The sequence below is a fragment of the Ahaetulla prasina genome, chromosome 3 (genome assembly GCF_028640845.1).
Source record: "Ahaetulla prasina isolate Xishuangbanna chromosome 3, ASM2864084v1, whole genome shotgun sequence".
Classification (NCBI taxonomy): domain Eukaryota; kingdom Metazoa; phylum Chordata; class Lepidosauria; order Squamata; family Colubridae; genus Ahaetulla; species Ahaetulla prasina.
The window spans coordinates 151,677,571-151,694,814 of NC_080541.1; the positions used below are offsets into that span (position 1 = coordinate 151,677,571).

At 36.7% G+C, this 17,244-nt stretch overlaps 1 protein-coding gene across 1 annotated transcript in view; it reads left to right on the forward strand.

Moving 5' to 3' along the window:
- Positions 1 to 17,244, forward strand: part of LOC131195032 (vitellogenin-2-like) — a 41,558-nt gene that overhangs the window by 19,497 nt on the left and 4,817 nt on the right. The window contains 13 exon segments of the mRNA XM_058176659.1: positions 479 to 532; positions 1,151 to 1,249; positions 2,130 to 2,309; positions 2,413 to 2,555; positions 3,319 to 3,457; positions 4,194 to 4,305; positions 4,952 to 5,138; positions 5,904 to 5,995; positions 6,694 to 6,791; positions 7,108 to 7,258; positions 7,606 to 7,704; positions 7,707 to 7,767; positions 8,770 to 8,795. Coding sequence (XP_058032642.1) covers positions 479 to 532; positions 1,151 to 1,249; positions 2,130 to 2,309; positions 2,413 to 2,555; positions 3,319 to 3,457; positions 4,194 to 4,305; positions 4,952 to 5,138; positions 5,904 to 5,995; positions 6,694 to 6,791; positions 7,108 to 7,258; positions 7,606 to 7,704; positions 7,707 to 7,767; positions 8,770 to 8,795 — 1,441 coding nt within the window.

The following is a 17,244-nucleotide window of genomic DNA, read 5'->3' on the forward strand; positions in this document are numbered from 1 at the left end:
CTGATCATTTCTCATCATGCTGATCTGTCATCTGCTTTTGGGGGTATGAGAAATCAACAATGGGTATTTAGTAATGTTGTGACCTGCAGTATTGGATGCTTTGGATTAGCCCACAATGCAATTTCAGGAAGAGATAATAGTGCTTATAAATCTGTTATTTGGGAAAACTTATAGTGATGGCACTGTTGTTATATCACCGAATATTCATTTTAAAAATCGCATTTCTATCAAATATGGAAACTTTAAAAGCATCCCTTATTATTTTAGCCCTAAAAAGCAGCATTAATGAGGCTAGCCACTTTATTTTAATCAAATCATTCAGCAGAGTAGACATGGATTTTGATCTTCAGAGAGGATCTTTGGGAACATGACTTTCAGAAATAGCAAAAGCATTTCCATTCATATTGTTTTAAAATTAATAGTTTATGTACCACAGTATGAAAATTTCTCTGAGTGTTCTTTTTTGTTCTTTTCAAAGGGAGTACCAAAAGGGATTCATGAATTATCTTTCCGATCTGTGAAGAAACAGAAGGTAAGATACGGGAGTACAGAAAATTTAAACAAAGCCAGAAAACTATTGATGGGATGTTAGTGGCAATGCAGTATTTCTTTTGGAGGGGGGGTAGGGTTAGGGGAGAGGGGGTTAGTGGAAATATAATGTATTGAGATGAAGATAACTGATTCTTGAAATGTTTTCATTTTCTCCATCTATTAGTATAATATCTTTTGCTATTATTATCGAAAAGATAGATAATTTCATCATACTCCCCACTTGTTTAAAGTATTGATTTATTATGATTTTCCTCTGTCAAAAAAAGAAATCGAAACATAAACCTTATATAAATAAATCCCCATACTACTTTTTCAGCAGTGAAGTTTTTTTCCTAATCTGAGACAGAAGAATGGTTTTTGCAGCCTGGCACCTTTTGGAGTTATTGAGAATACAAATCCCATAATTCCCTGCCAGCATGACAAATTAGCTAGTCCTTCATAAAGGTGTATTCTGCACATCTTTGGATGGCATTAGGATAGGGAAGGCTGTTCTAACTGCGAGACTTTCTTCCGCTGCTCTAAAGCTGCTCTAGGAAAGCTGCCCTGTTTAAGATGCTGCTTAACCTGAAATTTGCTTTAATACTTTTGATTTTTGCAGCCAGGAAAACAATCTGATGATCCTTCTGATTCTGACTCTCAGCTGGACAACAAAAGAAAAGGAGACATCAGTGGTGAACAAGACATAAAAGTCTCTGAGGTCAGTATTCAAAATACTTTTCCATTGGGAAACATCCATCCTGAAAAAAAATTAACTATCTGGCTTAAGCATGAGAAACAGAAAAGGCAATAATGAGATTTAAGTAGTTTATATTTTATTTTTACCAGTGTATATTTATACATTATTTTAGACTTAGTATGCTACTTGGTTTTAATAGAGCCGTAGTGGCACAGTGGTTAGAATGCAGTACTCACTGCTCACTCCAGGAGTTTGATCCTGAATGGCTCAAGGTTGACTCAGCCTTCCTTCCTTCTGAGGTCGGTAAAATGAGAACACAGACTGTTGACTCTGTAGACCACTTAGAGAGGACTGTAAAGCACTGTGAAGCAGTATATAAGTCTAAGTGCTATTGCTATTGCTAATCCAACTGAAATGTAAACAGTGAAAATAGTTAAGATCCTAGTATTGTGCAGAAATGATAATATATACAGGCAATAAATCAATAGAAAAGCAAGTAGCATACGATCAACTTTAAAGAGAAAGACCCTCCCAAAGCCTAACAAACAAACCTCATTATTTTTTGAAAGCAAGGATTACAACCTATAATTCTACAATTGTTGGACTACAGCTTGTTGGTCAGGCTGATCTAGGCTTATTGGGTCTGGAGTTTAAGAACATCTGGCTATATTAAGCAGCTCAGTAGTTCAGAAACTTTCAGGTGTGCTAGTTAGCTCTCAGAAGTTACCTAAATGCCAGAATGGGTTATGTAAGCTAAGCATCAGCCGATGACCCTCTTTAATAACACATCTGAGTGTTAGTGGTAATTATGTTATTCACGTTAAAACAATGTACTTGTTAAACCCAGATCAGCAATTAAACATTTTTTTTCCCCTTTGGATTTTTTTTTTCTACTCTAAAGATGAAGGCATACGCTTCTGTTAATTTCCGCTACAAATATATTAGTAAGCAAGAAGGTGGACATGATCTTGTAGTGCTCAAAAGTCCCACTGCAGTTAAAGTGACAGTGAGTGACATCAAACGCCCAACCAATCCAATGGTATGCTTCACCTACATGGAGGTCAATCCTCATAAAATAAAGGTGAGCCTTTTCAAAATGTACTTGGTTCTATACAAGCATTAAATCCAAATATGTGTGACATATGTTAAACAAAATTATATCTGATGTATTTCTTTCTTCTTAGACAAGTCTGAAATTTGGACAGGATTGCAGAGACTACAGTGTTTCACTTTACACAGAGTCTGGTTATTTTAATAAAAAGCCAGCTCTTCAGGCACAATTAAAGTACCCTAAGGTTCCTGAGCCTATTCTTTCTCTTATAGATGAGTAAGTAAATGTTTCTGATGATCTAATGCTGTATGCAACAGCAGCTGAGGTGTGTGTGTGTTTAAATGAGCCTGATCGTTTCACAAAAAAGAGGTGGCTTTGTTTTAATCTAAACTGTATTTCAAGCTAGTTCTGGTATCAAAGTCTGGCCAATATTAGAAATTGATCTGTGAATAAATTTGCATTTACCTCATTTTATTCAAGGAAAATAGCCTTCAAAAAATGGCTAGTTATTATTTTTTTCCTGATAAAGTAAACAATTGTATTCGATGGAGGCAGATCAGAATTATGTGGTATACTAAGCCTTCTCTATGAGCATTACACATGCATTTATTTCTATTAACTAAAAGAGCTATCTATATAGCCTCTTGCTGGATGAATCTAGATTTTCTTGGAAGATTCCCTATAAATGCATTTCCACTGCCACTCCATCACCCATGCAGGCAATAGAGTAATAAATGTCAAAGCTAAATGCAAATCAGGCTCATACCTGCTCTTGGCTAAATCAATCTTTAAATATTATCCACCTGCTTTACAGACTAAATATTGTGGATTATGAAGTTTGTTCTAAGGGTTTGTTTTCTTAGATACAGAACATCCTTCCTATATCCCTTAACTCAGAGGTCTTCAAACTTGGCAGCTTTAAGACTTGCTGGCTGGAGAATTCTGGGAACTGAAGTCCACAAGTCTTCAAGCTGCCAAGTTTGGGGATCCCTGCCTTAAATTATGTTCTATTTAACCAGGCTTTTCTGTCTTTCTCAAGAACTCTTGCAGTGCTCCCTGGGCTTGCCTACCTAGCAGGCTTCTCTCATGAACTCCAAAAGAACCCTCGTCAAGAAATTACAATGATTATGGCTCTAAAACGTCCAGATGAATGTACCATGGTCATGAGATTGCCAGATGTGAGTTACTTTAATTACATTATTTTAGACAACTATTTTTTGTTTAAATACCAATCAGTTGTACAGTTACTTGTTAATTCTGATCAGCTTTGGTGGGGTTCTCAAAACAGCTGCTCGATAGCCATGTAAAAACAGGGAGAGTCACAGGCGAATGTTATTGCCATTTTGAGGGTTTGTTCTTGGCTTGCCACATATGTTCGTCCTCTGTATACAGCAAGGCCAGTTAAGATCTGGTTCAGTGGTGGTTTCAAAATTTTTTACTACCAGTTCTGTGGGTGTGGCTTGGTGGGTGTGGCATGGCTTGGTGGGCATAGCTTGGTGGCCATGGCAGGGGAAGGATACTGTAAAATCTCCATTCCCTCTCCAATCCAGGGAAAGGTCACTGGAAAATCCTCATTTCCTCCCGAACAGCTGGGACTTGGGAGGTAGAGAATAGATGGGGGTGGGGCCAGTCAGAATTTTTACTACCGGTTCTCTGAACTACTCAAAATTTCCACTACCAGTTCTCCAGAACTGATCAGAACCTGCTGAAACCCACCTCTGATCTGGTTGTCCAATCAGTCAAGGCAAAGCAGTAATCCAATGTGAGAGGGACATTGATTAGGACTAGTGTGTTGTCAAACTGTTATCGATAAACTAAATAAAACAGAATCTTTGTGCCGCTTTGAAAATGCTCTGGGAAAAATAACTAAGGCATTAGCTCTACTTATTTTTTTGTTTTCATATTTCTTTCCAGAATGTCCTCTACAATGACAACTGCAGACTTCCATATTCAGTGCCAATGGATCCCAAAGCCAAAACTTCAAAAATTGCTGATATTCCAAAATTGCTTCTTGCAAGTGTGAATGGTCAGCAGTTTTACTATGTATTTAGAATTTCTGAATAAACTTGTGGTCCTTTCAATGATGTTGAATATCAGTTCCCATAATTCCCTGCCAAATGATCAGTAATCAGAGCTGATGAGATTCAATACTATCTGAAGGTTCACAGGTTTCCTTCCCTTCCTCTACTTCAGCTGTTTAAAAATGATATTACAAAATTAATTTGTTTTATTTAAATTCATTTGAATATGTAGAGAAAGCCATAGCAATTTAGGATTTAATTTTTATTCTTAGCCCAAATAAAATGTATATGTATAATATGTATATAAAAGCATTCCTCAAAGTATTTCATAACCAATGTGAGAAATAACTTTAAATCTTATTTCACAGACAATTTAAAAACCAGTCTAAAAATTCATCACTTACTCCAATATGACCCATGAGAATACAAAATAATAATAAAAAATAAAAATAAAAAATGATACTGAAAACAACTCTCCCTTCAAAATATCTCCCTTCAAAGTAACAGATTCCTACATTAGATTTCTGTGAACACAAACATAAAGTTATTTTCTCAAAGTTCTAAAATACAATTTATTAGCTGCTTCTCTAAATAGTCAAAATATCAGAAGTTTCTTTCTTCTCTCACTGCATTCTCTCTTGCTGTTAACAGGTGTTTGTTCAGTACATGGTAAAAGAATTATAACTTTCAACAATCAAATGATTACACACGGATTGCCTGACGACTGTTTCATAAGTGTATTGGGAGATTGTACTTGTCACAAGAAATTGATAGTGTTGATGAAATACGAGTCCAAAAACAATAATAGTATTCTAGTTGAAATGCATGCAGATGGCTTGTAAGTAATTTCCAATGCATTTTTAATAATCTAGACTGAACTCAGGATGAGAGGAAGCGAAATTTCTAAAATTATTAGAAAAGAACCATTCTATTATAAAGGTTTTTTAAAAAAACTTAATTTTATTCAATATCTGAGCAAATGACATATAACTAAGTCAAAGCAATCACCCAAACTGTAACAAACTGCAATAAAAATGAAATCTCAACATTAGACAGCAGAACAATCATGTTTAGTAAGGATGAGGATAATAATAAGAGCTCCACAACAATAGTAACAAAAGCAGCTATATACTAGAAAGCACCTGTATTACTGGAAGACAAGAATAACCAGAAGAGATGTCTTGTGTTAAAAAAAAGTCAGATTTTTCTTTTGGCTTCTGAATATCAAGAGTCCATGTTTGAGGGAAATGGATGGTTCAGAAATGTGAAAAATAAATAAATGAATGTTTCAAGTTTGAGTTTGGCAGGAACTATGAAGGAGGATATTCTGTGCTTCGCTTATACAATAGATGAAAATTCTGTTACCTCCAAGCATCCAGCATTTTTCAGCTAGTAATTAGGTTTTTAGATATTGAGATACCTATTATAACTGGCTATTTTAAATGGTATGTCTCTTTATGCCTGATAAAATAAACTTGTGTAAGAGAATAAGATAATGCTCAATGTTAATTAACTCACTTACTATTGTAAACATATTGACCAAAAACTCATGAATTTTGAATTCAGCAGACTAACTCTCTTTTACATTTTCTGTTTCTATAAGAATGTATACCCTGAAGATGCGTGATAGTGAGCTCATTCTAGAAGTAAATGGCACTAAGTTACAGGATGGAGCTATCCCTCATGCCCTGAAACGTATGTAAAGAAAATAATCTTAATCATGAGTTAATGTAACAACTGAAGAGTTTGATATATATACATACATACATACTTGTTTTCTGAGGTTTTTGCGGGTGTTTGTATGTAGATCTTTGGTTATTCGGGTTTTCTCCCGTGTAAAATTGGAAGTGTCTTGGCGACGTTTCGACGAAGTCTCATTCGTCATCTTCAGGCTTCAGCTTCGTGCTTCTGGGAGCATTTGCTCCCAGAAGCACGAAGCTGAAGCCTGAAGATGACGAATGAGACTTTGTCGAAACGTCGCCAAGACACTTCCAATTTTACGCGGGAGAAAACCCGAATAACCAAAGATCTACATACATACATACATACATATATATATGAAACTAAGTTCATTTCCAAGAAATAGAAAATAATGATACAGCATAAATAGAGGAGAAAAACTGAATTTAAAAACAAGCATTGATTGATTCTGTATTTAGAAATAGTCCTTCAATTATGCATTCCCCATATAGAAATGTTTATATTTCCTGACTCTGAAATATATTAGAATAAACCAACGGGGTAGTTTGATGATCAGAAATGTTCCAATAGGAATGGAAAAAGAAATAAAGAACAGTACTCCCCAGACAAATTTTATTTGTAGGGAATTCCATCTACTATCCCGCTTGGTGGAATCATCAACTTAACTTTCATTTCACTTTTAAAACTTACAGTTTTGCCTATTCAATATAAGAAAACACCAGCTGAAGTGGAGTTAAACATGCCCATGGTTGGACTGGAAGGCATGATATACAGAGGATATGATGTCAAGGTATTTTTATTATTATATATTACTGTCATTATTACATGATCATTATTAAATGATAAGCAAATACAGAATGGTTCTTGCTCCTTCAGAGATTAATTAAGTTCTTGATCTGCTTAGGAGAACAGCAGTTGAATCTCATAAGAGTTTGAGATAAATTGGTCCAAGGAATCCTGTTTAAAATTGGGGGGGGGGGGAGAGGTGAGCAAAAACAAATTGAAATACACTCTGTTTTGTTGTTTCAGAATGTATTTATGATGTTTCATTTCTTTTCATGCTTGTTGTAAACAAAAATTTATTTATTTATTCTCTTTTTGTGAAGTTTATAGTTAATAAGGTCCTAGAAAATTCATGTGGTATCTGTGGATGGTATGGTTTAGACGTAAAGAAGTTCCGGAAACCAAGTGGCCATACAACTCGAGATGAAGTAGGCTTTGTTCAGTCCTGGGTAGTCCCTGATAAATGTGGTGGAGGTAAGCAGAATCTGATGGCTTGCTTTAATAGTCACCAACAATCTGCTCCAGATTGTTCCTTGCTCTGTTCAGCACTTTGACATCACTGTAAACAACGGATTGAACTATCAGTTTAATTTCCTATAATGGCTCAGAAATGTGTAGCCTATGGCTGCTAGGAATTAATATTGCCCTAAAGTTGATTATTGTATACCTGTAGAATATATTGTTTGGAATAACTGAATTCAAATCACATACCTTCAAAGCCAGTAAGCATGAACGTGATGCTTTCATAAATGCTACTTTGGGAAATGAAGCTGTAGAGTGCCTGGTTTCCTTTTGAAGAAATCTATCTTCTTCTCTTGTAGACTGTAAACTGCGGCACACAACAGTGAGACACGAGAATCCAATCTTAATGGGAGAAGAAAATCCACAGTGTGTTACCAATCTTCCTGTCACACGCTGTGCTGAAGGCTGCTCAGCCACCAGTACTACCAAAACCTTAGCTACCTTCCATTGTGTGCCAGCTGGTAAGTTCATGTAATGTTTACTGATTTTGGATATTCATATAACATGTAATTTTAAACATGGGGCAGGCACTCTAGATGATTCATTTAAGAAGTATTTTCCGGGAATTATCTGTAATGTCTTGGTTTTTAAATATCTTGTTTTTAAAGGGCACCACAGAGCTTGATTTTTTGGGTCATTCAGAATACTGTAAACAGTTTGTTTGCTCAATAGTGGATCTTCCTCTTCTCACTGTTGCTTCTATGTGAAGAAGAAAGAGCCTTTAAAAAAATGTGTCCTGAACTGTAGAAAAGCAGTAAAACTTTAAAAGAATCTTAACGTCTTTAATATTTTGTCTTTATAATTGGTTTAAAGTGGGCTTGACTGTTTCCTATTTTCTATTATCATTAAATGCATATAGAGATATCTACACTGAAAAATTATCTGCAGCCCAGTCTTAATACATAAGTATTTAGAAATATCTCATATTTACTATAAACAGGCTTGAAGACTTCAAAGGGGAAATACAATACTCTGGTGTTCTAACTGAGCTCATTATCTTAACATAAAAGACTGGGTCAAATTAGATTTGACTAATTTGCTTGCATACATTCAGTGAATGTGGGTATCAGAGGAAGCTGAGTTATCCTCTGGATCAGGGGTCTCCAACCTTGGTCCCTTTAAGACTTGTGGACTTCAACTCCCAGAATCCCTCAACCAGCAAAGCTGGCTGAGGAACTCTGGGAGTTGAAGTCCACAAGTCTTAAAGGGACCAAGGTTGGAGACCCCTGCTCTGGATTATGGAAAGTGAGATTGGGAAAAAATATCCCCTTTCTCTGCCGCAGTATCAACTGCAAGTCCCTTTCTTAACTTTTCCAACACAATAGAGAAAAATTATTCTGGACAAGGCTGGGGTAGGCCTTAATGGTGAGGAGGGAGTTTACTTTGGCCTTGCAGAATAACGTTCTTTGCCTTGCACCATGTTGCTTCTCTTAATGATTTTACTGTTTTTCCTCTTCCTCCAGGATCAACCTTGCCTTCCGACCAGGCGGTACTGGCTGAAAAGTCTCAAGATTTTGAAGATTTAATTGAATCTCACACATCCTGTTCTTGTGAACAGGAACTGTGTACTGCATGAGCCTTCAACTGAGTAGACTCAGTGTATCTTCTCTTATTTGCTGTGGGGGCTGATATGTCAATTCTAGGCTACTACACAGTTGTTAATTAAATTATTTTAAGAACCATACTGTACCCTCTTAAATAATTGAATTCTTCCTAAAGAAAATCTAAGCCTTATTCCAATATAACAAAGTCAATGCTAAATGAAACATAATTTTCTAATAAACATTTGCATTCCAAAAGAAAAAAAAATGAAGTGGTGGCTTTATTTCATTAGTGAAGTGCAATGAAAGGTTGCGTTTGGTAGAGCAAAAATGGTTGGGTGTTTGGATAATAGGAAGTGCTTTTTATAATTATATGTTTATTTATTTATTTATTTATTTATTTATTTTATTTGTCACAACAATATATGTAGGCATCATACAAAAAAATTATATAGTATATAAACATATATATGAGTAAATATTAGAAGGTATAAGCATATATATATATATATATAAAAAGAAGAAAAGAAAAACAATAGGACAGGAACAGTAGGCACGCTTTGTGCGCTTATGTTAGAATTTTTCATTAGAATTCCTGTTTTAAATAAATGCTTTCCCACTCAGTAAAAAATGTAGATTTCTCACATCATTGAGAAATACTAAATGGTAAACTTCACACAATCTATATATGTAACAGAGAAAGAATAATAATCAAATTTATGAAGTTAAATTATTTGGAGTAAAATCAGCAGGCTGAACTACCTTCAGTTATAATTACAAAGATCTGCTAACGCCCATAAATGCTACATAATACAAGTTAATAGAATTTGTTAACTTATCCACCTACCCTTGCTATTCCAAAAGAAAATATTTAGGTTGATTTAAAACCCTCTTCCCAATTACCAGAATTTCTTTATTTTGTTTTAAAATCACAGATTGAAAAATCAAGTCCTCAGTGGCATAAAGTAATATAATAAAGTAAAGCAATAATGCTATAAATGTAATGATTCAATTAAAGAAAGTGAACAAATCAAGCAATGCAAACTGTGCATAAACTATGCCCACTTATCCTGCCTGAAAATAAACAAAACAATAGACAACCTACTACAATCTGAAACTGCATTTATCCCAGGGGTGAAATCCAGCAGGTTCTGACAGGTTCTGGAGAACCGGTAGTGGAAATTTTGAGCAGTTCGCTGAATCGGCAATTACCACCTCTGGCTGGCCGCAGAGTGGGGTGGGAATGGAGATTTTGCAATATCCTTCTCCTAGAGTGGGGTAGGAATGGAGATTTTGCAGTATCCTTCCCCTACCATGCCCCCCAAGCCAAGTCACACCCACAGAACCGGTAGTAAACAAATTTGGATTTCACCACTGATTTATCCTTCTTTGTTCATCTTGTCTTCCTAAATTAGATTACCTAAATTGCATGTCTGATAAAATACAAACCATAGATACAACTATAAAATCACAACAAAATATCATTGACTCCATTCAAACAAACTTAGAAAAAAGAATACTAGCATGTTTAGAACCACGTTTCACAAATCTTGGGAAAAAAATTACAGCACAAAAAAATGGAAACACAGCTGATCAAAATCTTTTCCCAATCCAACAAACATTACCTTTTACACAAACTAAACCACAAACATCTACTAATCAACCAAACAACGTAGCAATACTAGTAAAAGATACCATTGAGAGAGAACAAAAACGTCAAAATGCTATATTATTTGGACTAGATAACACAAATGAACCAGATATCGATAAAATACGTAACATCATTTTAAAATACCATACATCCACCTTCAATCCTAGTGAAATAACCAATGTCTCCAGAGATGGACCTGAATTCAAAAACAGTGATGGCTCAGTGGCGCCTAAATTCTGTAGAGTCATCTGCATAAATGAGATCAGCAAATGGAAGTTCATTCAAACTATAAACACAATTGCCAGAAACAACCCCAGCCTCAACAAACTTAGAGCAAAACCTAACTTATCATTTCTGCAAAGAATTCACTCCTGTGAACTTTGCACAGAACTCAAACGACGGCAAGAAGAAGGAGAAACCAACCTTTACATTGACTACCGTGCTGACTGCATAAAAAGAAAAACCTATAACCAATTAGCCAACATCCAACCCCACTTCAATCAAAGCATCCAAACATCCATCTCACTAAACTTCAAAACTTCCGTCGTACAGAACCCTCAACCAATCAACGTTCAATCAACTATCCTCCAACCACCTGTCGTACAGAACCACGAAACATCCACTGTTCAACCAACAATCATTCAACCAACCGTCGTTCAACCAACCAACGTCCAACCACCCTTATAAAACCTTCAACCATCCTTTGTTCAACCAACCGTTGCTCAACCAACCATCCTCCAACCACCCATTGTACAGAACCCCCAACCATTTGTTGCTCAACCATCCATTGTTCAACCAACCGTTGCTCAACCAACCATTCTCCAACCGCCCGTCACTCATAACCTCCAACCAACTATCATCCAAAACTAGGTACGCACACCCCTTATTTCTTCTACACCAAACACTGCAGATCTTAAATGCAAATTGATAAATGCAAGAAGCATTGTAAACAAATTACCTGAATTTATCCTCTTGTTATACAATGGTATATATGATGTTATATTTGTTTGCAAAACATGGCTGAACTCATCAATCCCTGACTCCATTATTTCAGACAAAGCGTATCATGTTTTTCGGTCAGATCGAGAAACCCGCGGAAGAGGTGGAGTGGCTATCTTTTACAAAAAGTCACTGAATCTAAAAAATATTCAAATCGCACATAAACTTTCTCTTCCTGAGACTATTGTATGTGACCTGTCCCTTAACATCACACTTCGATTCTTACTATGCTACAGAGCCCCTGACTACGACATCTCTCATGCGAACAGGTTAACCACACTACTAACATGGGCTACCTCTTGCCCTTATCCTCTCATCTTCCTGGGTGACCTAAATCTACCTTCTATTAACTGGATAACAAATGAATGTACAACTGAACCCATCCATACTACCCTATACAATGCTGTTACCTACGTCTTGAACAACTAGTAACTAACAATACAAGACTCAACAACTGCCTTGACCTCATCTTCTGCAACAACACAAACTCAATTTATGGACTACAAATAAAAGAACCCTTTTCCAACAGCGACCACAGCATGATAGACTTTTGTCTCAATATACGCTCTTACATAAATCATCATAATAATGTTATTCCAAACTACAATTTCAAAAAAGCCAACTATGACCTTATAAACTATGACCTCTCATCTCTTGACTGGCAAAATTTGTTCTCAACCTGCATCACTGCAGAAGACCACTATAGAGTTTTCCTACTTGAAGTCAATAGAGTCATTAATCTTTACATACCACAAACCACCACCAAAACCAGAAAAAACAAATTACCCATATCAATAAAAAAGCTTCAATCTAAAAAAAAAAATCCCTTTGGAGAAGAAACAAAAAGAAACAAAAACAATGTAGCAAATTTCAAAAACCGCTACAGAAATATATGCAATCAGATAAAAACTGGATGCACCAATTACCACACCAAACAAGAAGAAGACCTTCTGTGCACAAATTCCAATCGTGCTTTTTATAATTTTGTGAACAACAAACTTAAAGACTCGAGATCCTTTTTTTGTTTTCTGTGATATAAACAAGCTATTAATTTCCTCTCAAAATAAAAAAAAATAAAAAAAATTATCGGCCCAGTGAAATCCTATTGCTGCCAGTCAGTCCAACACAAAAGATCGGTTTCTCTTCAGTTAAATTCTTCTCATTAACAAATTCAGTCTTTAATATTCACTCCTTAGCCTCAGCAATAAAAAAAATTTTTTTTTAACACAGAACACGATAGTTATAATAGGAAAAGCAAAAGACAACAATTTATTCCAAACTTATCGTGTCTGCCAGTCGGCTCGGTCACTCCCACGCTGTAAAAACTCCTTAATTCAAGCAGTTTCAGATGACCTACCAGTTTTAAATTCAGTCTGCTGGGCTATTAACACTTTCACTTCATGATTTATTAACTTTCATCCATAACGGTGCATTCCAAACAGCATAAATCCTCATAAATCTTCATTAATAAGCCCTGTGAAGTGAAGGAAAGGTCCTTACCCCACCACGGTCATGGCCACGTTTTGAAGCTTAAGCTGGTTTTTTTTCTTTCTCCTTTGCTGACGTGGAGAAAAAATGGCGCTGATTAATGTTTAAAAGCTATGAGGTATCTGTGTTTCTTTGTGGAGTGACTATGAGTCACAAGTTACTGAGAGATAACGAGTGCAAATAAGCCGCTTCGCTTCAATTAAAAGACTGCCGTCCGTTGATCTTCATCAAGACCCTCTGTAAAATTGGTTTGAAATCCTAGTTTGGAAAATTTTTTAGGTTTTTTCAAAATGACTCAGCAACTTTCAGAAACGCAGCAACTTGCTGCAGCTTTAAATAAAATTGGGGAAAAAATAGCAGGACTATCAGAGCGTATGGATAATATGACATTGGAATTGACATCCGAAATGAAAAAGATGAAACAAGAGATGAATGAACATTTTGCAAAGCAAAGAGAGGAAATGACAATTATTAAAGATGAAATGGAGCAGATCCATGTACATGAGGTAAAAGTGGATCGGCAAATTGGTGAAATATTTTATAAAAATGAGCAGCAAGATAAGAGAATTTGTCTCTTGGAAGAAGAGATGAGGAAATATAATTTGGTTATCCAAGGAATTTCAGAAGAAAAGGAGGATAAATTGAAACAGCGGGTTTTGAAATGGATTAATGATCTGGATACGCAACTTACGTTTACAATAGCAGACCTGGCAAGTGTTTTTAGAATTGGATATAGAAGGCAAAATGGCTCTAACAGGAATGTGCTTGTCAGGTTCGCAAATCTTGGTGACAAGCTGGAAGTTATGGCCAAGGTGAGAGAGATGGGAGATGCTTTGAAGTTTGAAGGGAAGACTATTCAAGTCTTCCCGGATATATCAAGAGAAGAAAGGGCATGGAGATTTTTTTTAAAACCAATTACAAAAGTTTTGAGAGATAATGGAATTAAATATAATTGGAGGCCACCACAACAATTGAAATTTTTTTATAAAGGAAGGATGCGTACAATTACCCCAGACATAGATGCACTATTATATTTACGGGAGCTTGGACTGATTGAGATGGAGGATTTAATGGAGATAAAGGATCAAATGCTTAAGATGGGTGGAACATACGCGGAAACATCAACCCCAGAAGAAGAAAAAGGGGCTATTGGAGGGCAAGACCCTAAAGGGTTAAAGAGGAAAGAAATATCACCTGTGTTGGTTGAACAGAAGAAAAGTCGTGAGGATACAGCAGGGGAAGAAGCAGATAAGAGTCTTGAAGCGAATGCGGGAGAGAACCATCACTATCTTTTTTCTTGAGTGATGAATTTAAATAGACAGCCCGAAAGAAGTGGCCCGGACATTGGCACGTCCCCTCTCCCCCATTCTCTTTATAGAGGCGAAACCGATGAGGATGTGGGGGAAGAAGATTGTTTGTATTTTATTGTCTTGTTTTTTGTTTTTGTTTGGTTTTCTTATCGTTTTTTATATGCTAAATGTTGGTTATATGGGAGTTTAATGTTGGGTTGTGGGCACAGAAAGGAAGATGCGGGGATAGGATTGAAAAATTTATATTTTAAATGGGAGTCATAAAAATAATGTCATGGAATGTGAAGGGTACAGGGAATCAGATTAAAAGAAGAAGATTAGAATTTAAGATTAAAAGAGATTTACCAGATATTTTATTTTTACAAGAAACCCATCAGAAATCTGAAGATTCAAATAGAATGTATATAAAAGGTATGCAAATATATGAAAAAGCATTTGGAACTTCAAAAGCTAGAGGAGTTGCAACACTGATATCAGATAGGGTGTATTTTGAAAAACATCAGGTAATTTTGGATGAAGATGGAAGATATGTAATAATTGTTGGAAATCTTAATGAGGAAAAAGTGACACTTGTTAATTTATATTTACCGAATGAAAACAAAGAGAATTTCTTGAAAAATAACAAAAATTTTGGAGAATGAAAGTGTAGGAAAGTAATTGTGGCTGGGGATTTTAATTTAATCAGAGATAAAATAGACAGTACTAACCCCACCCGCTGTGGAGGAGCAAATAAAATGGGGATTTTAAATACGTGGATGCTTCGAAACGGCGTGGTGGATGTGTGGAGAGAGGTCAAAGGAATTGAATGAGTATATACTTTTTTCTCTAAGATATATAATACATATTCTAGAATTGATTATATTTTTCTTTCTAAAGATTTGTTGAATAATGTGGATAAGGTAGATGTGGGAATTTTTAAAGATTCTGATCATGCAGAAGTTATGGTGGACTTAGATTTTAATTTTGAGAAAAAAAGAAGCTATTGGAGATATGAGGAGAAACTGTATAAAAATGAAAAGGATAAAAAATGGATACTTAAAAAATTGGAGGAAAGTTGGAGATTAAATGATAATGGGGAGGTTAAATTTGAAATTGTTTGGGATGCGATGAAAGCGGTGTTTAGAGGAGAGAGTATTAAATTATCAAGTAGGAAATATAAAAATTATAAAATTTATTTATTTATTTATTTATTTATTTGATTTTTATACCGCCCTTCTCCCGAAGGACTCAGGGCGGTGTACAGGCAAAATAAAACAATACAGTATACAGATTAAAATACCATTTAAAAAACTTATTTAAATTAGCCTGAGATTAAAAATTTCCATACTAAAAACCCCGTTTAAAAATTGATAAAATTTCCCATTAAAACTAATTTAAGCCAGCCCCGCGCGGATAAAGAGATGTGTTTTTAGTTCGCGACGAAATGTCCGAAGGTCAGGTATTTGACGTAGACCCGGGGGAAGCTCGTTCCAGAGTGTGGGCGCCCCCACAGAGAAGGCCCTTCCCCTGGGGGCCGCCAGCCGGCATTGTTTGGCGGACGGCACCCTGAGAAGTCCCTCTCTATGGGAGCGTACGGGTCGGTGGGAGGCGTGTGGTAGCAGCAGGCGGTCCCGTAAGTACCCAGGTCCTAAGCCATGGACCGCTTTAAAGGTCATAACCAACACCTTAGAAGACTCAGGCCACAGGCAGCCAGTGCAGCCTGCGCAGGATCGGTGTTACATGGGAGCTACGTGTAGCTCCCTCTATCACCCGCGCAGCTGCATTCTGGACTAACTGAAGCCTCCGAGTGCACTTCAAGGGGAGCCCCATGTAGAGAGCATTACAGTAATCCAAGCGAGAGGTAACGAGCGCATGAGTGACCGTGTGGAGTCAGTGTGCATTGCGAGGTACAAAGTCTGAACAGTAATTCGGCCCTGTAAATCCTTGGTCAGACAACTGAGTCAACTGTCAACAGTTTTCAATACACATACAAAGCAAGAGGAAGACATAACCTAATCAAGAGGAAGACTTAACCTAATCAAGAGAAAGACATAACCTAATATGGCAGTTGGGGAAAGAGATGACCTAATATGGCAGTTGGGGAAACAGATACTTAAGATAACAATACCTGCTACAGTGACAATTGTATAATCATGCTTTACCTGTTTACTACTCAATAAAAGGTGTGCGCTCAGAGCAATCTGGGCTCACCCCATCCAGAGAGAACAATGGTGTCTGAGTCTTTATTGGGAAGGTAGCCCGTGTTCCTAACAACACTTGAAGGCCAGAGTCATTTGCAAACAGCATCCCTGCGGGGACCCTACGAGTCAGCGAAGAAGACCCACCCTAGATGACAACGACGCAACAACTGGGGGCTCGGCCGGGATTCTTCTTGACTCCAAGGTGTGATCTCTGTCTAGAGATACACTTCCTTCACTCCTATTACTTCGCACCTGGAATAGGCTACGTACGACGTAAGTAATGGGCTCCTCACCTTTCAAAGTTTCGTCAGTTCATAGGGACGAACTTTATTCTTTAGTGAAGAAGACTAACTGTTTGCAAAAAATTAATGGCACCACTGTATATCCTCTTTCTAAAAAATCTCTCAATCAATTTCTTCTCTATGTGATTCTTCATTGTCCTGCCTATCCCCAGGAGGGTACCTTGCGTCGTTCCTCTTGGGAGCAATTAGGCAAATATCTTCATGAACACCCCAGGGCACCAACTGAAATCTTAACCACATGGAGGGTGGTCATGGCTGCTCTTACTACCCTTTATCCTTCCTTTCCCTCATCCTCCCTTTCCCCCCTCTCTGAACCTTCAAAGCATATTGAGCTAGAAATTAACTCTGTGCTTGCTATCCCTTCAGCTCCTTGCTTTCAACCTTCAAAGCATATTGAGCCAGAAGTTAAACCTATACCTGCTTCTTCCATCCCTGCTTTGAAAACTGCCTCCTTTCCCCTGCCTGCC